Source organism: Vulpes vulpes, chromosome 14, assembly GCF_048418805.1.
Source record: "Vulpes vulpes isolate BD-2025 chromosome 14, VulVul3, whole genome shotgun sequence".
Classification (NCBI taxonomy): Eukaryota; Metazoa; Chordata; class Mammalia; order Carnivora; family Canidae; genus Vulpes; species Vulpes vulpes.
In genome coordinates, this window is record NC_132793.1 from 25,736,301 (window position 1) to 25,762,598 (window position 26,298).

At 58.9% G+C, this 26,298-nt stretch overlaps 1 protein-coding gene across 1 annotated transcript in view; it reads left to right on the forward strand.

Moving 5' to 3' along the window:
* The first annotated feature begins 584 nt into the window (after positions 1 to 584).
* The window catches only part of NOL4L (nucleolar protein 4 like), a 130,992-nt gene continuing 105,278 nt past the window's right edge, over positions 585 to 26,298 (forward strand). Inside the window, exon 1 of the mRNA XM_026009900.2 lies at positions 585 to 1,392. Within this exon, the coding sequence (XP_025865685.1) occupies positions 1,072 to 1,392 (321 nt within the window). The 5' untranslated portion in view covers positions 585 to 1,071. The remainder of the gene's footprint in view (positions 1,393 to 26,298) is intronic.

The following is a 26,298-nucleotide window of genomic DNA, read 5'->3' on the forward strand; positions in this document are numbered from 1 at the left end:
CTGTCCCAGAGCAGAGGGGTTGGCAGGAGTAAGGCCGGCCAAACTTCGGGGAATTCGGGGTGAGGGGAGAAGGAAGGAAGTTCAGGCCCCGAAGGGCGGCGGTTTGGGGTTCCCCGGGGGAACACTGCTCTTCTGGCGCTGGGCTCGCACCGGAGAAATCAGGCCAGTTGCGGGAGGGAGAGAAGGGCGCCTGCCCCGCTCCGCCCGCGCCGGGGCTAAAGCCGGGCGGGGCCGCCGGGGAGGCAGGACCGCGTGTGGCCGGGCGGGGTCTGCGCCCTGCGCCCCGCGCCCTGCGCCCCGCGCCCTGCGAGACCGCCCGACCCGGGCGGAGCGCGGCCTGCGAGGCTCGGGGCCAGGCCCGGCCGGAGGGAACTCGGTCCCCGGGCTGGGCACTGCGCGCCTGCGGCTCCGGCCCTCTCGGCGGCTGCGGGCGCGGCGGCCCCGCGCCCCCAGGGGCCGGGCCGGGGCGGGGTCTGGGCCCCGCGGGCGGGCGCGGGAGGGAGGGAGGGGACGGCGGCGAAGGCTGCGACGCTCTAACAGGTGGGATCCCGCGGCGTGGTGGAGGCGGCGCGGGAGGAGGAGGAGGAGGAAGAGCAGCGGCAGCGGGAGCCTGAGCAGGAGCAGGATGAGCCGCGCGAGCTGACAGCCGCCGCCGCCGCCGCCGCCGCCCGCGCCCAAGCTCGGTCTCGCTCCCCGCGCCCGGAGCCGCTCCCCGCCTCCCGCCTCCCCCGGCCGCCCGCGGGGCGGCCCGCCCCCTCTGCACCTCCGGGCCCGGAGCTGCCTCCATCGCTCCCGCATCCCGGCCGGGGGGAGGAGGAGGCGGAGCAGGAGGCGAGCCGGAGCCGCCGCCGCCAACGCCGCCGCTGCCGCCGCCCGAGCAGGACAGAGCGCGCCGCAGCCCCGCGCGTCCAGCCGCCGCCCGTGCCCATCCAGCAGCCGCGCCGGAGCCACACCGCGGGACAGCCCGGGCCGCTGCGCGCCCCGGCCCGGCCCGGCCCAGCCCAGCGCAGCCCCGGCACCGGGCGGCCCGGCGGCCGGCCCGCCCCCGAGGGCGCCGGGCGCGGCGGGAGGATGCCGAAGCCGACGCTGCTGCTGCGCGGGGGCTGGGAGCGCGAGCGCAGCCCCGGGGACTCGGAGCTGGGCCGCCAGTTCCGGGACTGGTGCCTGCGCACCTACGGCGACTCGGCCAAAACCAAGACGGTGACACGCAGCAAATACCAGCGGATCGCCGAGGTCCTGCAGGGCGGCGGCGGGACCGGCGCGGGCAGCGGCCCGGCGGCCGGCGAGAAAGGCAAGTTCCAGTTCTGGGTGCGCTCCAAGGGCTTCCGCCTGGGCAGCGGCCGGGAACCCAAGATGGGCCAAGTGGTGTATGTGCCGGTCAAGACGGGCTCGGTGAGTGCGCGCGCGGCGGCCGCGGGCCGGTCCCGCCGCGGGGCTCGGGGCGGGCGGGGGCGGGGTGTGGGGTGTGGGGCGTGGGGTGTGGGGGTGTGGGTGTGTGTCCGAACGTGTGTCCCTGAGGTTGTCCGTGGGTCTGGCCCGCTCGAGGCGCACGCGTCCCTGCTCACCCGCCCGCCCCGGCCCGCCCCGGCCGCGCTCCGGGTGCGGGGCGTCCCTGCCCCCCTCTGCGCTGCTGCCCGGGCCGTGGCCGTGCCGGGCGGGCTGTCCCGGGCAGCTCACCCCAGCATGTTCCGTCCTCCCGTCCCCTCCCCCAGCCAGCAGGCGGCTGCTCCGGAGCCCGAGCCTCCCCCCGCCCGCCCCGGGGCTGCCTGTCCCGGGCGCCTCGCGCTCCCGCCCCCGGGCCGGCTGGGCGGTGTGTGTGTGTGTGTGTGTGTGTGTGTGCGCGCGCGCCTGTGTGTGTGTGTGTGTGTGTGTGTGTGTGTGTGTGTGTGGAGGGTGGTGCCGCGGGGGGGGGGCAGGGGCAGCCGCGGGACGGGGAGTCCACTCGGCTCCCCAGCGCCGGGGGAGGGGGCCCGCCCGGGCACGGTCTCCCCGACCCCACCCGGGGCCGGCCCGGGGAGGGGCGGCCCGAGCCGCAGCCTGGCGCAGGAGCAGCCTCGCGCGGGTGGGTGGGGCGCCCCCTCCGCCCCCCGGGCCCCTAGCTCCCCCCTCCCTGGGACGGGGGCGGCCTGACCTATCCATCCCCTCCCCTCCCCCGTCCCCGGGGCCGGCCCGGTCCGGGCGGGGTGGCGCGGGGGAGGGGGCGGGGAACCGCAGCCGCCGGCAGGGAGGAGGCGGGCGGCCGGGCGGGGGCGTCCCCTCCGGCCCCGGGCGCCCTGGAGAGGGCGTGCGGCGCGGGCCCCGCGGCTCCCCCGCCGGGACCTCATTGTTCTGCAGCGGGTGGGGGCTGGGGGGGTGGCTGCTCCCGGGGCGCCGCTGAGCTTTGAACTTTCCGTCGCGGAGACCCTCCATTAGCGCGTTCAGCCCCCGGCCCGGCGCGGCCCGGCCGGCCTCCCTCCCTGCCCCCCTCGCTCCCTCCCCGGCCTCGCCCGGCCCGAGCGAGCGAGCGGGGCCGCCCCGCGCCGGCCTCCCTCCCTCCCTCGCTCCCCCGCTCCCCCCTCCGCGCTCCTCCCCCGTCCGGCCCGCCCGCCCCGCGCTCAGCCCCGGCCCCGGCCGGAGCGGGCTCTTCACACACAATTGATTCGGTCGTTACGAAAAGTGCACTTGTCCCCTCCCCCTCCCCCCCGGCGGCCGCCCGGGCCCGGGCCCGCGGGGTGAGGGGGCCGCGAGGGAGGGAGGCGGGAGCCGGGGAGCGGAGCCGGAGGCGCCTCCCCCCGCGCCCAGGGGACGGGGCTGCAGGCCGCGGGGAGTGGGGAGCCGCGAGCGCGGAGGGCGGGCGGCCCATCTGCGAGGAGCGCTGATCACCGCGCCGCTGCCGCTGCCGCTGCGGCCGCCAGCAGCCCATCTGCGCCGCTGCCGCCTCCGGCCGGACCGGAGCGTGGGGCCGGGCCGAGGGGTGCGCCGGGGCCGGATTCCCGGGGGCGAGGCGGGCGCAGTGGCCCACCCCGCGCGAGTCCGGGGCCTCCCCCAGCCCCATCGGTGCTCTCCCCCGAGCCCGGGGAGTCTGGGTCATTGTCCTTTCCCGGATCGAGTCGGGGACCCCTCCCCCAGCCCAAATCAGTTCCCACTTTCCCATAGGGGGAGTGAGGACCATTGCCTCTCCCCGGCTTAGGTCGGCCTTCCTTCCCCACCCTGCCAGTTCCATACCCCCTTGGGTTCTCTCCCATCTTCGGCTAGGTTTTTTTTTTTTTTTTTTTTTTTTTGAGGTCAGTGACCCACTAGGTGGTTGACTGGGTCTGTGCCCCCCACCCTGGGGCAGTGTCCTCAGCCATCCGGATTAGTTAGCACCTCCCACCCCAGCCTGGTTATGCCTCCCCAGGGAGCTGACAGTCTTGGTTCAACCTTCCACATAGTCGGAGGCAGGATCCCCCATTCCACCCACTCCTGAAGTTGGGAGGCAGGTGACCCTCAGACTTGTCAGCTGGCTCACTTGTTCTCTGTGTGGGTCCATTTCTGCCCTAGGGAATGGGCGTCATGGGGCAGGTCCCCTACCCCCTTAGCAACACTACTGTCAAGGCAGAGCAAAGCAAGCATGAGCACACACACACACACACACACACACACCCATCCATCCAGGCCACATTCAGAAATTGGGTGCTAGGCCTGGGCTCCAGGTCCTCCCAGCCCAGCCAGTCGCTTCAGACCCTTCATGAGGCCCACGTCGACCTGCCTCACCTGTCCCCAGCATCAGGGGCCTCACGACCCTCCATCCTGGCTCCCAGGCCAATAATATGCCTTCCCCAAGGGACCACCTGCCTTGGACGCAGAGAAAGGGGACCCAGGTCTCCCTGCCCAGGCTGCCAGGAGGACGACAAACACAACAGAGCAGCCATGCCCTCCTTCAACAGCCTGTCCCTCCAGCTCCCTGTGCTTTCCTGCCTGGCCTGCCTGTCCCCAGAGAGCCCGTTAGTTACCTGCCACTCGCCCAGCCAACTGGAGCCAGCCGCAGGAGCTGCCCCAGAGTCCTGCCACCCCCATCTTCAAGCACCTTCCTGGGGCTTAGTAATTATTTTTATATTTCCATTTTTCTTTCCACTGATCTAAGAGGAACAAATCCTGCTGGGAATTCTGGGCCAGCCATGGCCTCTTCCTGGGAGGGGCTGAATGGGACCATGTTAGAAAGGTGCAGAGGACATCCCCTACCTTCACTGGCCTACACACACACACACACACACACACACACACACACACACAAAGTTGCCATTGCCTCTGGTGGCACTTGGGAGACACCCTGTAGTTTTGTCCTGGGTGGGCTTCTGTGAAGGTCATCAGGCCGTAAACCTTTGTCTGAGGCACTTGATCAGCACCCACAGGCCTTGCGTTGGGTCCTGGGTATCGGGGCAGGTCCGACTCTGCCTGCTTCTGGGCACCCAGCTGGTGTGTGTGGGGGGGTGGGCATGGCTGAGGATGTGATAAAGAAGCCCTCCGAGCCACCAAGGGAGGGCGGGCAGCAAAACAATTTCAGGGAAGAGGGAGGTGTGGGAGTTGGGTCATCCGGCAGCTGAACCAGGGCCCCTGGCGCGGTGTGCGGTCCCAAGGGTGGCGATGGTGTGTCATCTCTCTTCCATGTTGTTCTCTGGCTGCCCCCTCCCAGGGCCCCCTTGCCTCCTCCCACAGCCATATGCGGTGCTGTGGTCGGGCCCTTCCCTAGTCCCGGCCGGGCCGCGGGTCGATGAGCTGACACCACTTGTCCCGTCCCATCTGGCCCTGAGCTTTTCTGGGTGTGTGTGACAAAGGCTTAATCTGCCCGGACGGGCCCAGGGCGGAGAGGAGGGCGAGGGGAATTACACTCCGCGGGGCCTCCTGCAGCTGGGGCCCGGCGGGGGCGGGGCGGGGCGGGGGTCGAGCCAGAGCCTGGGCGTGGGGGAGAGGCAAGTTGGTCTTCAGTTTGCAGGTTGTCACAGGAAATAGAAGTGGAGGCGGAGGGCTGAGGGCTGAGGGCTGAGGGGAGGAGGGCGGAGTCCTCCACCCGCGGCCCGGGGTGCTCATGGGGATAAGATCTTTTTATGACAAGAGCCAGCCGGGGGCCTCCTGACTGGGCAAAGCCTGGTTAGGATTTATTATTTCTTGTGTTTGGCCTGCTCCGGACTCCGTGCGCTGCCAAGCAGGGGAGGCAAACCCCTTGGAGGCAAGACCCTCTGATTCGGCTCCAGCATCGGCCACAAAGTGAACCAACCTCTTTCCTTTTCCTCTGGTCTCTTCAAGTGGGGCTGTCTACCCCCAGCACTCCCCTTCCCCGGGCCTACGAGGGCCACAGGTTATGGCTGGGGTAGCCCCGGGCCACCTGTCAACTCCCAGGACCTCCCTGGAGATAGATGTTCTCAGCTCAACTCTACCATCTTCCGGATGGGAAGACTGAGGCCTCGAGAGAGGTGCTTTCTGTTGGAAGGGAGCCAGGACTGGAATGCAGGTTTCTGTGCTCCAGTGTGGGCGTTGTAGGCCCATCACTGGCCGTGAATCCCCCCATTAGAGCCCCATTCCCCGAGGGGAAACGCCAGCTTGCCAAACCCCACTGTCAACATTAGGCTTTTGCGAGCCAGACCCCAGGTGTTCCGCTGGCCAAATTGACTAATGGTGGTCTTTTCCCAGTTTGCAGACAACGTTCATTTAGTGGAGAGCGTTTTCTCAGTCTTCGGTCTTTCTCCCCAGAGCTTTTGTGTAAACCTTTGGCACCTGCGGCCACTGGTCTGGGCGGGAAATGGCCTCTGACTTAACACAGTGTAATATATGCTGTGACCTTCGCTTGAATTCCTCAATGTTTCCTGCTTTTCTTCCAAGTTATCACCACAGTGACTGCTTCCAAGTCACCTGCTGTGTGCCTATCACTGTGCTGAGGGATCCATACGCATCGACTTGTCAAATTCTTGCAATCCCCCAGAGGTTGATGCTGCCATCCTCCAGATGAGTAAACTGAGGCTTAGCAAGATGTGGGGCTAGGCCACGCTGCTGACGGGGGCAGGCCCTGAGCTGGGGTACATCTCCAGTCTGACCCCGGCTGATGGGTCTTGTGGCCCCGATCCCATGGAAAGCACAGGTCCTTTGTGACAAGCTTTCAGTCCATTACACCTTAATCTGAATTAGTTTACAAGAATTTCTCTGCTCAAGATGTCTGTAATCACAGGCTGGTGCTTGAGGCAGGACTGGTTCCATGTGAGGTGTCTAGGGGCCTAACTGGGGCTCACGAAGACAGGTATGGAGTGAGAGGAGGCCTCTGTTGTCCTGGGTCCTGGGGGACTTTGGAGAAGGTTGACAGTGACATCTGGCACAGGCCCCATTTGGATTTCTCATGAGTGGCAAAAGTGGGCTCTTTTGTCAATTACGCCTCAGTGATTTGGGCGAATGTAGTCTTGGGTACTCCAGGGGTTGTGTTTTGGACCCTGGGTGATGCTTGAGTTAAACCTGGAATGGCCCCAAAGACAGCCTTCTTGTTTCGGGGTATCTGAAAGTCAGGAGGCCCATCTGGGACCCTAAAAATACTGCTGGGAAGACTGGGGGGGGACGGTGGGCAGCTGGTGGCTAGGGCTGGCCAGGGACAGAGGTCCAGAGCCTGACCCAGCCTCCGGCAAACTTGGGCTTCTCCAAGCCAGCTCTTCCCTCAGAGATTGTGGGACTGATTGAATAGTGTGCACGGGTGCAGGTGCTCATGGGGTAGAGCATTTGTGTGCACAAGGAGGCTGTGTGTGTGTGTGTGCATGCGTGTGCAGCACTGTGACTGTGTGGGTGTGCGTGTGCATGTGCTCATCCATGTGCAGGCAAGGGATGCTTGTGTGCCTGGGGCAGTGTGTGTGTGTGTGTGTGTGTGTGTGTGTACAGGTGGAGGGGAGACTACATGCTTGTGAATGTGTGTGAGTGTGGGCATCTGTGTTGGCAGATGTGCAAGCACCTGGGGTGTGGGCATCGGCAGGCCACGAGTGTGAGTGTGGGCCTGCACACATGTTTGAGATCCTACTGAAGAAACCCCATCAGTGTGGCAGTGCAGGGCTGACAGGGGATGTCCTTCATTGTGACAGAGGCAGCGGAGCTGCTGCCCTGGTCCCTGCCGCCCCTGGGGCCTCAGCAGCTTCGGAAGGGAAGTGTTGAGGGAGGCAGTGGCTGTGGCTGTAAGAAGTGGTGCAGTGGCCCTGTCCCTGTCCCTGTACCCATCCCCATAACAGTGGCCAATGCACCTCCTTGTTTCCAGCCCTCTTCCCCCCTACACCCCCTGCCCTACAAGGGCACTTACTGAGCCCAAAACCCAGCACCACGGAGGGTGGGGTGTGCTCTTCTGGGAGAGAGGTCTCTGGACTCAAAGCGAGGGGGTCAAGACAGGTGGAGCCCAACTCAGCCACTTCCTGGCTATGTGACCTTGGGCCAGTATCCTGCCTGACTCTCTAGGTCTCACTCTCCTCATCTGGAAAATGGGCTATAAAGCCCCACCACCAGGGGGCTTGGCAAACTCGAAAAGCTCCGCTCTCATTTGAGGGGTTTTGTCTGGTAACTTGTGTCAAAGCCAAGCCTGGACACTGGGCCCCCAAACAGGAGAGGGAGCAGAAGAGAGCTGGGTGGGGCCCTGCCACGATGGGCAGCTTATTAGAACAAGGAGTCCTGAGTCCGCTTCCTGCTTCTGGCCCCCCTGACATACACGGGGTGGGGGCCTTGGGGTTTCGAGCCACAGGGCACTGGGTTCAAATACCAGCACTGCCCTTTTACCAGTTTGACCTTAGTTTGTTCATCTGTAGAATGGAGCTGATCATTCTGTCTCCCTCATAGCACTGTATGAAGATTCATGCATTAGTCAACATAGAGCCTGAAGAACGTGCAAGTCTTAGGAAATGTTAGCTGCTGTGCCATCTCACTGAACCTCAGTTTCCTGACCCGGAGAATGGGGATGGTGATGAAAGCCAGGGTGGATATTAGATGGCCAGTGGAAAGAAAGCACCCAGCCAAGTCCCTAGTTGGTGGGCAGTAACTATTAGTTCCCTAGAGATTGTGTCAGAGTCATTTCTGTCTCTAGCACTAATAGGGGCTGGTTAGTGTCGTACTGAATTGCACAGGACACCAGAAGGGTCTTGATAAGCGGCATAGGTGTGACATGAGCCTCCAGAGCTAGGGACTTGAAAGCTCAGGGTCTCTCTGCCCTGGTTGGCTCCTGCCCTGCTCTGAGCCTCAGTTTCCCTAGTTATTACACACGAATGCTCTTTTGGTCCATCCTGCCTCTGAATCCTTTCCTGGTGCTGGTTGCCAGTTCCCAGAGGTCAAGGAGGGGTGCCAAGGGGTGAGGCTGGGGACTCTACCAAAGCCTGTAGGTATCCAGCAGGCAGAAAGGTAGTAGGGTGAGCCTCCTGGAGGCCTTCTCGCTTCTACCCCCCTCATCCCCACCCCTGCTCTGGTCCCAGGCCAGGAACTTGAGTTCTGGACTCCAGGATCTTAGAACACAGGGAGGCTGCTGTAATGACTGCCTCCCTTGGTCAGGGGCCTGAGCACATCTCCCATGTTTTCTAGCCCCTGGCAGGTGCCAGACAGTTTGTTTCACTCAGTTGCCCCTAGATTCTGTGAGGTAGATGAGAACTTGGCATCAGGGAGGCCAGGGAACCTGCCCGAGTCCCATGGTGAGGAAGTGGCAGGGCTTGGGCTCCGTGGCTGTCCGACCCTCTGAGCTGCAGGGCGTAGAGGCAGGGATCCATAGGGGCCTTCGCTCTCTGCACCTCCCCACCCCCGGCATATGGTGCCCCTCAGCTGAAGGCAGTCCACTAAAGCTTCTCAGAGCTCAAGGCAGCCCTCTACCAGCCTGGTGGGAGACAGGTGCCCAGACCCCCATCTTCCTCCTCACCTCAACGGCAGCTCCAGAGTCTGACCCAGCCTGGGCAGGCTGCAGGGGTGGGGAGAGAGAGTGGTCCGGAGCTGGGCCTGTCCCGTCCCCACGAAGTCATCCAGTCCTCTAGGCCAGCCTGGGAAGGGGGGAAACAGGCTGACACTAGTCCCAGAGAGCACCAGAGCTGGGTGTGACCTCCCAAAGCCTGGCCAGTTGTGCATTCAGCCACTTGCCCCTCATTTACTCCCTACCTGTCTCCATCTCAGCAGCCCCATCCTGCCCCTGCTCAGCCACACCTGGGAGTCATGCTGACTCTTTACAGCTCTTCATCTCCATCCAGTGCATTTGCAGATCCTTTTGGTTTGAGCTTGAAAATACATCTCAGGCTTCACCTCCTCACCACCTCCATCCCTCCAGCCACCCCACTGTGTTCACTCCCCCCCCCCCCCATCACCACCTTTGACTCATGCACCTGAGAAAACTTCGCAGAAAGCAAACCAGACTCTCACCTGCCTCTGCTCAGAACCCTCCAAGATGCCTGTCTGACTCCAGTCAAGAGCCGAAGGCTTTCCTGAAGCCTCTGAGGCCTGGCATGATCTGTCCTTGCTGCCTGCTACCTTCACCTCACTCCACTCTCCCCTTGCCCATTTGATCTCAGCCATACTGACCCCTTTGCTATTCTAAAAACTACCAAATACACTTCTGCCCCAGGGCCCTTGCACTGGCCATTCCCCTAGGCTGGAATGCTCTTCCCCCAGATCTCTATACAGCTGGTTCCTCTCCTCTTTTGGGTCTTTGTTCAACTGTCACCTCCCCAGAGAGGCCCTTCCGGATCACCTAGTCAGGACCATTTTAGGTCCCTTAGACCCTTCTCACCCCCCCTTTCTATTTAATTTTTTCTATAACTCTTCTTACCCCATGACATTATGTATGTTTTTTAGTTTATAAGTTTAGTGTCTTTCTCACCATAAGACTATGAGCTCTGCCAGGGCAGACCAGTCTGTTTTGTTCACTGCTGTGTCCACAGGACATAGAAGAGCTGCTACCCCTAAGGGACCCCCCCCCCCCCCCCACTGTGGAAGGCAGCAGATGCCTCAGAGCAGGAGTCTGAGAACTGCTTATGCACTTCTGTACTCAGAGGGCCTCGGGGGCCCCAAGGTCCAGACCGTTCCTCCTGCCCAGCGGTGTCTGAGGAGTCCTCAGGAAGACAACATTTGAGCTGGACCTTGAGGGCCCAAACAAATTTTTCCGCAAGAACAGAACATGGAGAAGCTCATTCCAGGGGGGTGAGAATGTGAGCAAGAGCTAGGAGGTGGGACAGGTGTTCGCAGGTTAGCACAGGCTGTGTGTGATGGCAACTGAGGCCACCTTCCCAAGGAAGCATGTTCTGCAGACCATTTCAAATGGGTTAGGGATGGGTAAATGGTCAGATCAGCTTGAGAACCCCTGCAGGGTCCTGAGGGGACAAGCTGGTGAAATCGGCTGGGGCCAGATGGAAGAGAAGGATCTGGAAAGCCAGTCAGAGGAACTAGTGTGTCCTTATCTCCTTGTGTCATCATGAATGAAAGCAAGGAGTCCACAGGAGGGTTTTTAGTGGAGGGAGATAAGGTCAGATTTGGGTTCTAGAAGGAACCCTTGGAATGCCAGGCAAGAGGAAGACATAGTCTATGAAGGAGAAACAAGAGGTAAAGGAATTATAAGGTGCAGAGAGATAAGGCCAGGGATGAAGGGGAGGGCCTGCTTCCCTCGCAGGACAAGGGACTGGGACTGGGTGACAGGAGGTGAGGGGCGAGTGATGTCCGACGGTCAGGGTTGACCCAGTTTTCTTGGGTGGAAGGAGGGGAGCTAGGACACCAGGAACGTGGACAGATGTACAAATCTAGGGGGCAGGGGGCAGGGGCCTGTGGGCCGAGTCTAAGAGCTGTCCTTAAGGCCAGTAGCATGTGGCCGTGGGCAGCTATGGAGAGCTGGTGACTCAGGGCTTGGTGGGGCCAGCCCAGGAATTATCGTATCCATGGGGCCCCCTTTCCCAGCCTGGAACCTTCCTCGCCCCGGCTGGGACCCGACTGCAGGCTCCTGGGAGGCCTATGCTTGGGTGGATGACTCATCGTTTTCTCGGCATCCCGGCATCCCCGGGCTGAGGAAATGTTCAAGGAGACATGGGGCCCTTCCTTTGGCAGGCTAGGCCCTGACTGGATGCTGGCGGGTGGAGAAAAGTACACTCGGGCCTCATCTCCCAGCATCCTGAGGGCGTGTCTCCAAGAGCCCCTGGCTTCCACCATCCTGTGCAGTCCTCAGCCACCCTGGGGAGAGGCTGTTATGATCCCATTCTACAGGTTAGTAAACCAAGGCGCAGTCTTTGTGGGCACCTAGCTGAGTAAGCACTTGGTGCTGCAGTTTCTTCATCTGAAAAATGGGTCTGATGATTGACCCCCCCTAATGGGTTTGCTGGGAAGACCAAAGGAGAGGATCACGTGAAGTGCTTAAATAGTGGGATCGTCGTTTTGGTAGGGATATGGAGAGGAGTCTGCCTGGGGAGTAGGAGCTCTCTACTGGGTGGAGGAGAACTAGGGAAGACCAGAGGGTAACATGGCCAAATAGCAGACCCGCATTTGGACCCTGTTCTACCACCAGCTTCTGGTTCAGGGCAAATGGCCTGCTCTGGTCCTTCGACCCCTTGTGTGTGAGTGGAGATAACCCATACCCTGTAGGGTAGCTGGGAAGATGCCCTAAAACCAAGCCTGACAGGCAGGCCACAGAGTAGGGTGTGCTGCTGTAACTCAGAGTCCCTTGGAGAACCCTTCTCCTTAATGTAAAGATCCCAAAACCAGGTAGCTGCCAACCTCCCAAGGGTGGTTAAGAAGCACTCTGTGGGGTGACAAGAAAGCCTGGGCCAAGGGAGAGAGAGGGGGCTCAGCTCAGAGGGCTCCTGCTGGGAAACCCCATGGGGGATGGGGTTTCCCTGGGAGATCTGGAGCTGGGACAGGAGCAGGCTTGGGACAAAGGGTTTTATGGTGAATGTGAGGCCCCTGCAAGTCAGAGGAGTGGGGAATGTGGAGGCAGAGGCTGAGTCCAGGCTCTGCTGTTTACTGCTGTGCAGTCTTGGGTAAGTCACTTCCCCTCTCTGAGCTGAGGACAGTTGAAGCCTCACTTACATCTCCCTTCTAACCTGCGCCATGTGGTGTACAGCAGCTGTAGCAGGGTGTGGGTATCGAAAAGCCCTCAGTGAAAGGGGGCTATAATGGGAATTCTGGTTGTGATCAGATCAATAACCCTTGAGTCTGATGAGGTCATGTGGGGCAGTGTTGCTGAGCCGGGCTGCAGAGCACAGACTGGTCCCAGGTTTGAACGGAGCTCTTCCACTCACCAGCCACGTGACCTTGAAACAAGTCGCTTCCCCTCTCTGAGCCTCAGTTTCCTCCTCTGTAAGATGGGCCCAGTGGCACTACCCATCTCACAGGTTGCTGGGGGAAGGTGAAAAGAGGTTCCATGTCAGGTGCTCAGTGTGGGAAACGGGAGTGTTTGTCTCTTGCGCCTGCAGCATGGCTAGTGGCAGCTAGACCTGGGATACGAGGTCGGGGATGGGCCAGGGGCTGCTGGAGGAGAGAGGTACAGGAGGGACAGAGGCCAGAGCTAGAAGGGAGTGCAGCGGAAGTGTGTGCAGGGACACCGGAAGGGAAGACGTCCAGCAGGAGGGGTGGTCAGCTGGCTTGCCTCCAAGGATTGGCAGCCCTCCCACCCCCAGTTCTGGATGAGAGGAGGCCCTGATAGAAGCCAGGGCAGAGGGAAGGCACCGTGAACCAAAGCAGGTGGGAGGTAGAGGCCAGAGGTCCGGCTGGTCCAGGCAGCAGTTGGCTCTCAGGGAAGAGGGGGGCAGTGGGCTTCCTAGGCTCCAGGTTGCCCATTTTGGGGCTAACAATGGGCATGCTCCCTGGGCCAGAGAGCCCTAGGTTTAAATCCTGCCTTATCATCCCGCTGTGTGACCTCAGAGGCATCTCCGCCTCCTCTCTGAGGCTCCGCTTCCATATCTGTAAAATGGGGATAGTAACATCGACTACCTTTTAGGGTTGTGGGGGTAATTCGAGATACGTAAGGGACACAGTGAATGCCTGCTACCCAGCAAAAACAATGACCGTCATGACACAGCTAGTATTTGTGGAGTGCTTACGAAGAGCCAAGCACTGTTAAGCACTTTCTGCACATGACTCCATGTGATTGTCTAAACATGGCTACCTTTGCAATCCTCATCTTGCTGATGAAGAGGTTGAGGCTCAGAGAGGTTGAGTAACATGCCCGAGACCACACAGCTGATAAGAGGCCGAGCAAGGACTTGAGCCTGTACAGCAGACAAGTGTGATGTCCTCAGCTCACTGTATCAGCCATCCTCGTGGCAGCAAGTGTCAGGTCCTGGGGTCCCCTGTGGCATTACACAGGCTTGGACGGGGCCTCTTCACAGAACGGAGGGGCAGGCGTGAGTCTGAATGGCAAGAGTATGCAGCCCCTGGAATGTACGACCAAAGTGCAAACAGGATCTACTGGTAGGGTCACCGAGGGATTCTGTGGTCCGGGGAGGGCCAGGTTGTGGCAGGGGGCGTCACGCCGGCCGGCCGGCCAGCAGGCTGCCCTTTAGCCTCGTGCCCACCAGTGCGAGGCGGGGCAGAGAGCTCGACACCAGCGGCCAGCTGCCAGCAGCCCCAGGAGGCGGTGGGTGGCACTGAGAGGCGCTCAAGGCCGGGAGAGGGTACCGTGGGGGCTGGGGAGGAACCAGGGAGGGCTCTTAGGAGGAGATGAACCAAGAAATGGGAGATGAGGGGCTGGACCTCCCAGGAAGGGAGAAAGGGTGCAGTGGGCAAAGGAGCACAAGAGAAGTATGTTTTCAAGGCAGACACATGACTTGAAGCCACAACAACAAAACAGCAGCCATCAATGGGGTGAAAAGTGCCCGGCCCGGCCGCCTCCACCCAGGGGAGGTCCGGTCCCCCCGTCTGCCTGATACGCGTGGCTCGGCCCTGGGCTGCCTGGCTCTCCATCCTGCATCCCCTGTGAACTCACTGTTTGCCTTGGACAACTCAGTCTCTCGGGGTCAGAGTTCCCGCATCTAGATCGGGGGTGATACGAGGGCCTGCCTCTCTGGACTGTTGTGACACTTAGGGCTCCTTGCACTGCGCAGAGGTGGGCCGGTGGCTGAGGGCTCCTTGAGCACCGACCGTTGTCGCCGTTGCCGCTGCTGCCACTTTGCTGGGATCGCTGGTGTTCATGGGCGTAGCCGCGTGCCCCACGCGCTTGGTTTAAACGCCCAGCTTCCCTTGTAGGTCCTCAGGCTCAGTTTTCCTGGCTTCTGCCCATTTCGGCCAGAGGCAAAGGTGAGAGGTCAGCCCAGTGGCCCCAGATCTTCAGACAGGCCTCCGATGTGGAGGGGTTTCTGGCATCAATTGGGCCCCAGGAGCTAGCCACTGCCTTGTGCAGGGCTGGGGCTCTGGGGATTCGGTGGCCCACTCCCATGCTGGGGTCAGGAGAGATGAGGTTAGCTGTGGAGAGACCCTGTGTCCAGAGGCTCCAGAGATGGGCATTCGAAGCCCTCCTCTGCCACTTCTCAGCCCTACCCTTACTGAAAAAATTCCCAGCTCCTAGCCTTGCTTTCCTTATCAAGATGATGGTACAGGCTGTGGTGAGGAGCCAAGGCAACAGCCCAGATGTGACGGAGCGTTGGGATTGCTTGCTGGGGACCCTGCATGCAGGGCCCTGCCCTCAGAGGAGCTACAGTTGAGGGGATGGTGTCATTCATAAGATCCCACTTTAGGAGGTATTACAGTGGAGCTGAGAATAATCCAGCCCTGGGTTCAGAGCCTAGCTGTGCTGCTTAGTAGCTGAGTGACCTTGGGGATATTAATTAACCTCCTTGGGCCTCAATTTCCTCCTCTGTAAAATGGGCACAGCAATAGAACCTGCTGTGTGGAGTTGTAGGATGCAGTTTAAGAGGCTGAGCTTGGGGCCTGGCTCACAGTAAAGCTCTGTGATCAGCAGCAGCTGCAATTATTTTAAGGAACTCAGACTAATCTGAGAACCCCTGGCAAACAGTCCAAGGCTGCAGGCAATCCATTCATTAACCGAGTCATTCAGCAAACGGATTGGCACCCACTTTGCACCAGGCCCTGCTCATGCATTCCACAAGGATTTACTTAGCACCTACTATGTGCTGGGAGTGGTGAACAGGACAGACTTGGATCTTCGCGCTCCCAGAGCTGGGAGCCTCAGGTAGCTGCACTGGCTGGTGGCTGGGGACAGCCTAGGGCCTGATGTGCCATCCAGCTGGTCAGCTCAGGCAGCCAGGCCCAGGCCCCTGTCCCCGTTGCGCCAGGCTTGCTGAGCTTAAGGGGACTGCTTCTGCCTGGCATCCCCAAGCTAAGCCCTGCCACCCCCATATCTGGCTCCTCTGGGTCCCCCTTTCCCAGGGAAATAAACTCTGAGGGTTGTGGGGAGTGCAGGGCCTTTCCTATCCCCTACCCCAGTTCTTGCCACTTGCTTCCCCAGCAAAAGTTCACTATCCTTTCTCCTACTTCCTCTTCACACAGCAGCCAGACTGCTGTATTAAAAAGGCAAACTAAAAAAAAAAAAAAAAAGGCAAACCTGGGGCACCTGGGTGGTTCAGTGATTGAGCACCTGCCTTTGGCTCAGATCATGATCCCAGTGTCCTGGGATCGAGTCCCGCATCGGGCTCCTTATAGGGAGCCTGCTTCTCTCTCTGCCTATGTATCTGCCTCTCTCTATGTGTCTTTCATGAATAAATAAATAAATAAAATCTTTTTAAAAAGGGGCAAACCTAACCATGTTCCCTCTTTGCCCGAAACCTTCCTGTGGGTCCCCATCAGCCTCTGAGCAAAAAACACCAAGGCCCAGCTCTGGCCCCTCTCTCTTCCTTCTGGGCTCCTGCTCACTACCTTTAGCCACACTGCCCTCCAGGCTGCTCCTCCAGCCCTCACTGGGCCTTGCTACAGTGTCACCTCCTCAGTGAGGCCCTCCCTGACTGCCTTTTCAAAACCCTTTTGGTCACCATGTTTTCGCCCCTTCCCCTAACTTTGGAGCTTTTTTTTTTTTTTCTTTAAGATTTTATTTATTTATTTATTTGAGAGAGAGAGAGAGAGAGAGAGAGAGAGAGAGAGAGCACACGCACGTGCACGCAGGAGCACAGGGCAGGGCAGGGAGGGGCACAGGGAGAGAATGTCTTAAGCAGACACCCTGCTGAGTGTGGAGCCCAGATGCCAGCTTGAGCTCAGGACCCCCTGAGATCATGACCTGAGCCGAAGTCAAGAGTGGGCTGCTCAATCGACTGAGCCACCCAGGCGCCCTTGGAGCCTTTATTAACATCTGACCAGTGCTACATTTGTGTGTGTGTTCCTCTTGGACTCCACAAGGACAGAGATGTTGGCTGTCTTGCTCACCGCTGTGTTTTTAGCACCTAGTGCCTAGTCAGCACTCAGTAAATATTTGTTAAGTATCTCAAACCTTTTAACTCTCCTGATTCCTCGGTTTCCTCCTCTGCAGAGTGGGAGGACCAGGGCAGTTGTGGGGCTGACGTGAGGGCTGGCTCAATGGTCAGGGTCCCATCCAGGGTTTTCTGACCTGCCCGACACGAGGACTCCTCCAGTCCTACAGCTGAGAGAGCCAGAGGAGGTTGGCAGGGTCAGCAGGTGGTCACAAGGGCATTTGGCTCATTCCTGGTTGTGTTGAGAAGCCCAAGTGAGGCAGAGTCACAGCTGTGGGAAGAGGGGAAGAGATGCCAGTTTGCAGGGAGGTTTGGGGCCAAGAGATGTAGCTTGGTGGTCAGCCCCTTAATGGGGTCCCAGAAGGCCAGCTCTCAGGCAGTGGGAGCTATTGAGTATTACAGAGCAGGGGACCATGGGGAGGGAGGCGTTTAGGGAGCCGAATCTGGTCTGGTGTGTGCAGAGCAGAGACCGGAGACTGAGGTCCAGAGGAACAATAGTCCAAATGGGAGCAGAAGCTCCAGAAATAAGGGGGAGGGCTGGAGAGGGGTTGAAGGAATGGATCTGCCTCCTCCTCCTTGCATCAGCTGCTTTGTTCTCGGTAAAAGCCAATTCATCATTCATTCACTCATTTATTCATTCAACAACTGAGAGAGAGCCTCTGGGGTATAGTGGTGAGCCCTACAGATGGGCCCCTACCCAGAGCTCTGGATGCATCATGGGGGCCAGATGCTACAGGACCCAGTGATGGTGGGAGTGCTGGGGATGGTAATGAGGATGAGAAGAGGATGTTGTGCCTGGAGGTGTGTCTGCGCACATTTATTGAGTGCCCACTAGGTGCCGGCCTGCTCTCAGTGCTTCCTGTGTGTTTGCACACTGGGCTCCTGAAACAGCCCTGTGAGGCAGGGATCTTATGCAACTTGCCTGAGGCCCACTGTGAGCAAAGGGCGGCACCCGGATGTAAGCCCAGGCAGGCTGGCTGACCAGCAGCTGCTCCCAGCTATGGCTACCTGCCACTTCCAGCACGCAGCTCCCTCCCTTAGTGGTAGGCAGGTCCCTGGATCTGGACCCAGCATCCAGCACCCAGCACGGGGCCTAGTCCAGGGGAAGGTGCCGGAGCCTGACGTGTCTGAGCAGGGTTTAAGGCCTGGCTTTGCTCCAGCAAGTTTGAGCAAACGGCACCCTCGCTCCTCTGCCCCTAGCACCTCATATGTGAAAGGGGAGAACTGTCCCCCAAAGAAGCCACTGGAAAGGCAAGGAACCAGCACCTTTATGGTAGTAGTTGATGTTTCCAGGAGGAGACTCCATTCCATAAATCAGGAGACAAGAAGGAAACGAAGGTTCTATTCTGAGTTCTGCCCCTGGGACCTGAGATGGGGAGGGGGCAGGCGGGGAGCCAGGGACTCCTGAATGGACGCACTGTACATACCCCCTTGTTGCTTCCCCTCCAAAAGCCCCAAGGTAGGGGCTTCCCCCCCCCACCTCCCCCCCTCCCAGCTGACTCTCATGCCTCTGCATCCCTAGTTTTAGCAAATCTGAGCCAATCCCAGGCTGAAAGAGAGGGGACAGAAGGTGAGGGCTGGGAGCAGAAGGCCTGGGCACAAATACTGCCTCTGTGCTCCCTGTGTGGCCTGGGCCCAATGCTGTCCCTCTCTGAGCCTCAGTCGTCCAAATATCCACGGATCGGCTGCTCTGCCAGGTGCTGTGCCATGTTGTGGAGACACAAATGGAAGTTTCTGCTCTCAGAGAGCCTATATTCGAGCGGGGGCTGACACTACACACTAAACAAGGAAAACTCCCCAGCTTATCAGATGCTGCTAAATGCTATAGAGAAAAATCAAGCAAAGTTAGGAGACTCAGAGGTGCTTGGGGAGGGAGGTATTAGAATTTTAATCAGGGTATCAGAGAGGGCCTCATTGAGTAAGTGACATTTTGAGCAAAGCCCTGAAGGAGGTGTGGCAACAAGTTATGCAGGTATCTGGGGAAGAGCATTCCAGATAGAGGGAACAGTAAGTGCAAAGGCCCTGAGGCAGGAGTCTGTCAGGTGGGTTTTTGGAATAGCAAGGAGGCCCGTGTCCCTGATGCCCCCACTCCTTATATTTTGGAATCAAAAGACTACAGTTTATCCCTCAGGATCTTAGGACCCAGAACAAAATGATTTCTGAGCTCTCACAGCCAATCCCAGTGAGTTAGTGATGCCCGCAGGGGCCCTGACACCTATTTGTTCAACCTTTGAGGTGGATTTTAAGACCCATGGGGGCTTGGAAAAGAGAACACCATTGCCTTGACTCCTCACTCCATGTGGCAGACTCTCAGATAGCCCCCCCACTTTCTCGCTATGGGACCCTTAGGCAAATCTTCCGAACTCCAGTATCCTCATCTATAGAATGGGGATGTGATGCTTGTCTGATGGGGCTGATGGAATGGGATACAGGAAACATGCCCGGACGCATGTGTATAACTGCCCAGCTTTATGCCTGCCTGTAGGAGGAGCTTAGTAAATGTTTCAATCCAGAACTTAACATTTGTATGACTTTGAACTATTTTCACAGGTGTTGGCAACTGTCACATCACCTGAGTCCTTTCAGAACTCCATGAGGAAGAGAGGGCAGAAATAATAGTACAAAGGGGTAAACTGAGGCCTAGATCGGGGGAGTGACTTGCCCCAGGTCACAAGTGAGGCGGGGCCACTAGGAGACTAAAATGTGGGTTTCCTGGCTCAGGGGACCCTGGGGACCCAGGGGGGTGGAGACTGCCCAGAGCCATCTGCCCGGCTCCCCCCAGATGAGCGTTTGTGTACACGTGCATACACGTCACTGGCACCACGAAACAATAGCAACTTTCAGATTTGTGGTTCCTGAGCAGGTTTTGTAAGGCACGGCTTGGTGGGTCAGGAGGTCTGTTGTAAGGATGTTGAAAGGCCCAGAGTGTGGGGAAGCTCAGGCCGCAGGCAGGCGGAGTCTGGGGTCCTCAAGAAGAGGAAGAGGTCTGAACTCATGTGATTGTCCACTCGGCCTGTGTGTCCATCCGGTGTCTGGCCCTGCTGGGCAGGGAGGGCTGGGTCCCCAGACGGGTCTCCCAGCAGCCCGGGCCGGGTGCCTTATCCATCATGATCAGCCTCTGAGCCTCAGGACGGCTCTGGGGGGCGGGGTGGAGCACCCTGAATGAGGAAGCCGAGCTGTGGCCGGTGCATGCCCTGCTGGCATGGGAGAGCCAGGATTTGGACCGGGTCTGCCTGCCCCCACTCCAGCCCAGGCCGGGCCTCCCCGGGAGCCGGTCACGGCTCACCCAGGCACCGGCAGCAGGCTCTGTGCAGGGGGCCCCCTTCCCCTGGCCCACCTTCCTGGCCAGAGGACCCTGGCCACCAGGCTCTGCTCCTGGGCTGCCGCAGCCTTCCCCGCATCACCTGGGCCCGCCGGCTTCTGCCCCCGCCCCGCCCCAGCCCGCTGCGCAGCCGGCGGCCCTTTGAAGGAGGGAGCACGTCTGTACTCAGCACCTGTGCCCGCCCTCGGTGCCCACACAACTCGGGGGTTTCGAGGCCCATTTTCTAGACGAAACAGAGGCATGTCCCAAGGCTGTGTCCTGAAGCACACGGGCTGTGATTGCGGAGCTGAGACTCCAAAGCCTGTACTTTTTCCGTAACGTGGCCGCCAGCCCTCAGTTTCTTTGGCAGAACTGGAGATGGGGACCGGGCAGCCTTAGCTGAGAGCGCAGCAGTGTGCCGTCCTGGCTGCCTCACCTCCCAGCCGGTGACCTTGGGCAGTCACTTCCGCTCCCCGTGCATCAGTTTTCTCACCTGGAAATGGGGCCGAGAGCAGTTTCGTTCTCCAGCTGTTGTGGGGCAGCAGCGGGCAGCAGTACAGCATGCCCAGAAAATACCAGAATACTTACAGGGGGGTCCCTACTTTTGAAATCGCCGAGCTCCCTGTCCGCCCCCTCCCTGCGGGACTCAAAAGGAGGCCAGGGGCCTTGTCAGTGCTTTCTTCTACTCTTCCTGGGGCGCGGCCCAGTGACCTAGACTGGCTGGGGGCTGTGTGGATGTGTCCTGTGGACAGACGCGTCTCGGGAGCTTGTCACGGTGGGTGGTGAGTGGTGGTCGGTGGGTAGTCCCCAGGCGTGGATGTGAGGCCAGCTCAGGCTGTGCTGGGCAGCCATGGGCGCCTTTGTCCCCTTTGTCTCCTCTCGTGCAAATTAGCAATTACCTTTCCTGCTCCTGCAAGCTCGGCCTTCCCTGGGAGAATTATCCAAAGCAGCCACTGAGCAAGCAGAAGCCGCCTGGCTAATTAGCAGGTGGCCACTGGGGACAGGCTCAGGGCCTGGTGGCCAGAATTGGGGCTACAGCTGCCTGCAGCTGGTGCCAGCTCAGCTGGGAGACCCAGCAATGTCCTGGGCTCTGGGACATCATGGCCTTTCGGTCACAAGGTTCAAATCCTTTTTAGCTGTGTGACCTTGGGTATGTTGCTTTGCCTCTCTGTGCAACAGTTTCCTCATCTTTAACTGTAGGATCAAGTGGGTTTGGAGCCCAGCACCAAACCCACCAACGGTGTACATTATCAGCGGGTAGTATCACCACTGCTCTTGTCACCACTGCCACTACCTTGCGTCTGTGCTGGCTTAGGTGGGAGAAAACAAGTGACAACACTGGGGGACTCTGTAGTGCCACCACCTTAGTCTCACAGGCAGCAGGAGGAGCCCAGCTAGGCCTCAGGCCCTTTGGTGATTGAGAGGCTTGATCCCCCTGAGCCTGAACTTCCTTTTGCTTTCCTCTAAGTGAAGGAATGGAATAATTGAGATACCCCAGTATAGGGCCTGTAGGCGATAATAAAGGTGGAGCTTCTTCCTTTCTCTCGCCACCCCCCCTTCCCTCCCTCTCTCTGTCCCTCACACCTTGGGAGCACACAGGAGGGAGGTAGGAAAAGCAGATGGAAGGGCTGCCTGTGGTTTGGGGTAGTCAGAAAAAGGCCCCAGAGGAGGGAGGGTTTGAACTGGACTCAGTGGGACAGGGGTTACTGAGCAGCAGTGTGCTGGGGTAGGTGTGAGCACAGGAGTAGAATACAAATGAGTAGCCTGCCCAGGGGCCAAGACCATGAGGCTGGTGGTCCAGGACCAAGGAGGTAAACTGGGCAGCTGTGGCAGTTTGAGGTGGGGCCAGGATTCAGGAGGTGGCATCTGCGTGCAGGGTCTCCAATGCCAGGCCAGGTGCATTCTCCCTCTGGGCCTGGGACTCGAGAGAGGAGATCTTTGGGGACTATGGGAGGGGGAGCTGGTGAGCACAGTGTCTCAGAGCACAGGCGAAGGGGCCTCTGGCTTGGTCTGGGGAATGCCAGGCTGGGAAGGGTTTCTGGAAGACTGAATCTTGGAGGCAACACTCAGCTCATCTGGAAGCTAAGCAGAGGGTGGGGGGTTCCAGGCAGAGGAGAGAGCCTCACAGAAGCACAAAGCACTGTTCAAAGCTGGGGTGAGCAGGGCCACATCACTGAGGCCTGTAATAAGCCATCACTGAGGGTAGAAAATAAGCCAGGACTTTATCTGGGCATGGAAGATAGAGAGCCAAGGAAGGTTTGGTGTAGGCACCTTGTGATCTGATTTCCAAAGTCTAGCTGCAGCCCCCCCCCCCCCCGCCCCATTCACTGGGGAGATTGAGACAGCAGTTCTGCTGTCCAGAAACCTGATGGGGTCAGCCTGGCATCTTACCCTCCTGGGTGTCCACCCAGCTACCCAACCCCATCCCTCCCAGAGCCCCAGCACCTGTGTGTGTGCAGTGAGTAGGCAGTAGACCTGTGTCCCAGAGTGCTTGGGGGGACACTGCGATGGTCCTCGTGACATGCCTGGGGCTGGGCACCTGGGATCCTTCATCAGGCACTCAGTAGATGCAGGATGTTTTATATACATTTCCTCACGGCAGCCTTTTTAGGCAGGTCCCCCACCTCCCATTCACTGAAGAGGAAACTGAGTCACAGAGAAATGACTTGCCTAAGGGACAGGGCTGGGACCTGAGCCCAGGCTGGTCTGGCCCCACGGTACTTGCTCTTAGCCCCTCCACACCCCATCCCCAGGTGGGGCCTTGGCTGGGTGTGGCTCGGTCCCCAGCCAGTTCCCGGGGGCCCTGTTAATCTCCTCTCAGGGCCCACCAGCACAAGGGCCAATTAGCACCTGCTCTTTGCGGGGCACTACACCTGTCCCCCTGCCCTGGGCCCCCCAGAGGCCCGGCTCTGCTCAGGTCTCTTTGGGCACCTCCCTAAGCTCCAGAAGCTGGTGTTTCCAGTACTGCGCCATAAGAAAAAAGACTAAGGCTCATTTTTTTTTGTCAGAGAATCTGGGAGAAATAAAGCCGATGAGAGAAGCATCCCAGCGTCAGAATTTTTCCAAGCCTCGGTTGGGCCGCCTGCAGAGCACCATCTCCCCCGCCACGGGCTCCCCTGTCTCTCTCGCATCTGCCTCCTTCTCCCCCACCTGAGACCACAGGGGCCCCCCCGTGGGTCCCCTGCGCCTGGGGCTGCGGGCGGTATTGGCTGCAGCTTCTCACCTGTGTGCCGGGTCTGGCTCCAGCGAGAAAGGAGGAGGAATAAAAGGTCCTTGAGATGGTGACAAAGGTCTGAGTGTGGGCCGCCAGAGCAGCCTGTTTCCAGGCAACTGCTCTACCCTGGGCTCCCCGCGGCGGCGGGCACATCCGTCATGCTGCAGCTCAGCTCGGCGAGGGAGCTCGGGCCGCCCCAGCAGCCGGGCACGGGGCCCATGGCCCCCAAGCTCCAGCCCTGCTGGGGACACGAGGCCCCTTCCACAGGGGCTGCAGGAGAAAGCCCAGCGTTGTCATGGCTACTGCTGGCCAAGCACCCACTGGGTGCCCAGCTGCAGGCCTGGTGCACACAGAGCAGAGCTCGCATCCATTAGCTGCTCTGTCCATGCATCCATGCATCTGTCCATGCATTTAGGATGGAACAGTGGTTTAGTGTGCAGGCTCTGGATGTCTGGATTGAAACCCCACTCCACCATGCACTTGCTGTTTGATCTTGGTCATGTTACTTTCCCTTGCTGGGCCTCATTTTCTTCATCTGTGAAATGGGCATAATAATAGCTCTTACCTCATAGAGTTGTTATGAGGATTAAATGACTTAATATGGGTAATACCCTAGCCACAGTGCCTGGCACATATTAAATGCCCAATAAGTGTTAATTGTTGTTTCTATTTTTATTATTAATTATTTGTCAAGAGACCATAGGGGCAGTGGGAAGCATGTGGTCTATTGCAATCACATAGACCCGGGTGGGGTTCATATTTGCCTCACTTGCAACTCTATGGCCTTAGGCAAGTTGCTTTGCCTCTCTGAACCTGTTTCTTCTTAGCTAAACTGGGGGAGAGAATTAATAGTTTAATACCTGCTCTCTTTAGCATTAAGAGAGCCTCATCTCTGGCTGGAAGGATCGGTGAAGCCCCGCCAGAGTGATTACTGTTCAGCAAACCTTGGTTGGTACCTGCTCCTTGCCTGTGCGGGGGTGCCAGCCCCCATCCACCTATTTCTGGGCCGCTCAGCCCTGCGGGACTGCCCTGTTCCTCGCCCATCGTTCTAAGTGTTCCAGCCTCTGCCCTCAGGGCTGCCCAGTCCTGTCCCTCATCCTTCCTTCCACCTCCTTTTTGAAAGTAACCTCTGCCAATGCCCCCAGCCCGGGCCCTGGAGAGAGGAGGAGGAGGAGCGGCGGCAGACCGAGTGCCAGGGGATCGGGCACGCTGCCGGCCTTTGTCTGGGCTGCCCGGGGCCGAGGCTCAGTCCCCCGGGGCAGGCCACGTTGCCGGCCTGCTGGCGGCTCAGGGAAGGCCGCGTGGGCGGTGGGGCCTGGACAGGCCTGGGCTGGCAGCAGCCCCCAGGGACGGCCTGGCCCACTTGGGCGGGAGGGAGACCCAAGCCTGGGAGGAGAGTGGGATTGTGCTGCAGCTCTCTATAGCAGCCGGCTCGCGGATGGCTGGGTGCTACTGAGGCCCACTACAGACACGTCTCAGCACCCACTGTGTGCCAGGAACTGTTGGTACCAGGCCTTCAGAACGAGACCACACAGTTCAGTCCTGGAGCCTGACAGCCTGGGTTCAAATCCCTCCCTGCTCTGCTGTTTGCTGTGGCCCAAGCAAATCCCCACACCTTTCTAGGCCTCTATTAGCTGGTCTGCAAAATAAACATAATAGTCCTACCTTGAGTGCTTAGGGCAGTCCTGAACAAAGAAAGCACTCAGTAAGTGTTACAGCTGTTGTTGTTGACTCCGCCCTTGAGAAGAAGGGGCTCAATGTTTACTGAACTCCTACTGTGTGTTGTAGGGGCTGGAGAGAGGATCCTTGGATCCTTTACTGAGGGGTGCCTGGCTGGCTCAGTTGGTGGAGAATGTGGCTCTTGATCTCAGGGTTGTAAGTTCATGCCCCACGCTGGGTGTGGAGATTACTTAAAAATAAAATCTTTAAGGAAATTTTGGAAAAAAAGAAATGTTTGTTGAGTACCCACTGTATGCCAGCATCTGGGCTGGGCATTGCAGATACCCAGATGAAAGAGCTGGCAGGAGGGACACTGCGGAGAGAAAGAAAAGAAAGGAAGAGGAAGCGATATAGGAGTCCTACTGTGTGCCAGGCTCTCTGCTGAGTACAGGAAATCCAGAGGGGAGCTAAATAGCCCCTGCTCTCTTGGTTAGGAAGGACATGGAAATCTGAAAACCAATGATTATAAGCCAGGATAATTAGTGCTGTGACATGGGATGCTCTGGGGCTGGCCACAGAGCCTGGGAAGTCAGGGAAGGCTTCCTGAAGGAGGTGACCTGGAATCCTGGCATTGTGGTCTAACTTATCAAGTCCCTGCTGTAATCACTCTGTCATGTTATATAGCCTGGGCTCGGTATAAATATGTCCAGGGATAGAGGACTTACTACCCAAAGAGGAATATACTTTTGCCATTTGTGATCAGCTCACCTTCTTTGGACCCATTCATGGCCCTCCCACTGCTCTGTCTGGTCCAGGCTGCATCAGCTTCTGCATTAGTCTCCTGCTCCCTTTCTTGCCCCTCCAGTCCATTCTCCACTCAGCAGCCAGAGCAATCTTCTGAAACATAAATCAGACATCAGTTCCTAGCCTAAAACCCTTCAGTGGCTCCCCAGGGGCTCTTAGGACAAAGACCAGACTCTACACCGCAGCCTACAAGGCCTGGTACAGCTGACCCTCCAGCTTCCCCAGGCTGCGGAAGGGGCTGTGTCCAGGCCAGATCTGCCACCTGCCGATGCAAGCAAGCCTCTTGAGTGTACGGGGGTGAATTTAATACAGATGAAACCTCCCCCCCCGCCCAATTCTTCTTTCAGGAGACAAGTGGTGCTGGGCTATGGGGCGGTGACATGCCTAGTTTGGTGATGTCATCCAGGCACATAGTCCCAGCTCTCAGCCTCGGTTTCCCCATCAGTAAAATTATGGGAGTGATGTCCTTGATCATCATGTGAATGACGTGATGGGTGCTCATTCACAGTGCTGCGCCTTTGGGCTTTTACAAGCTCACCCCCTCAGCCTGTGGCTCCCGTAATAGACTGTTATGAGCCCCCTACCCAGAGCTGATCCCAAGAGACCAGCAAATGGGGGTTAGATGACAACGTGGGTTTCAACAGCTGTCTTGATCCCGAGGAGACATGGAGGCCAGTAAGGTGAAATGACCCCTTCTCAGCTCACTCTGTCTCAGCCGGCCACTCTGGCCACTTGTCAGGTGTCTGCAGTGATGGCAGAAGGGTTGGGCAAATTTGGGATACTAGGGGCTTTAATTCTTCCACCCAGAATCCTAGGTTCTGTTATATTTGTAATTTCGTTTAAATACACAGTGCATTCACACGATGCGAAATTTGACAGTTTAAAAAGATACAGTAAAATTCCCTACCCGCCCCTTTTCTTTCCCCTCTCCGAAGGCACTGCTGCAACCAGCTTGGTAGTCTTTCCAGAGCTATCTGATGCATACGGAG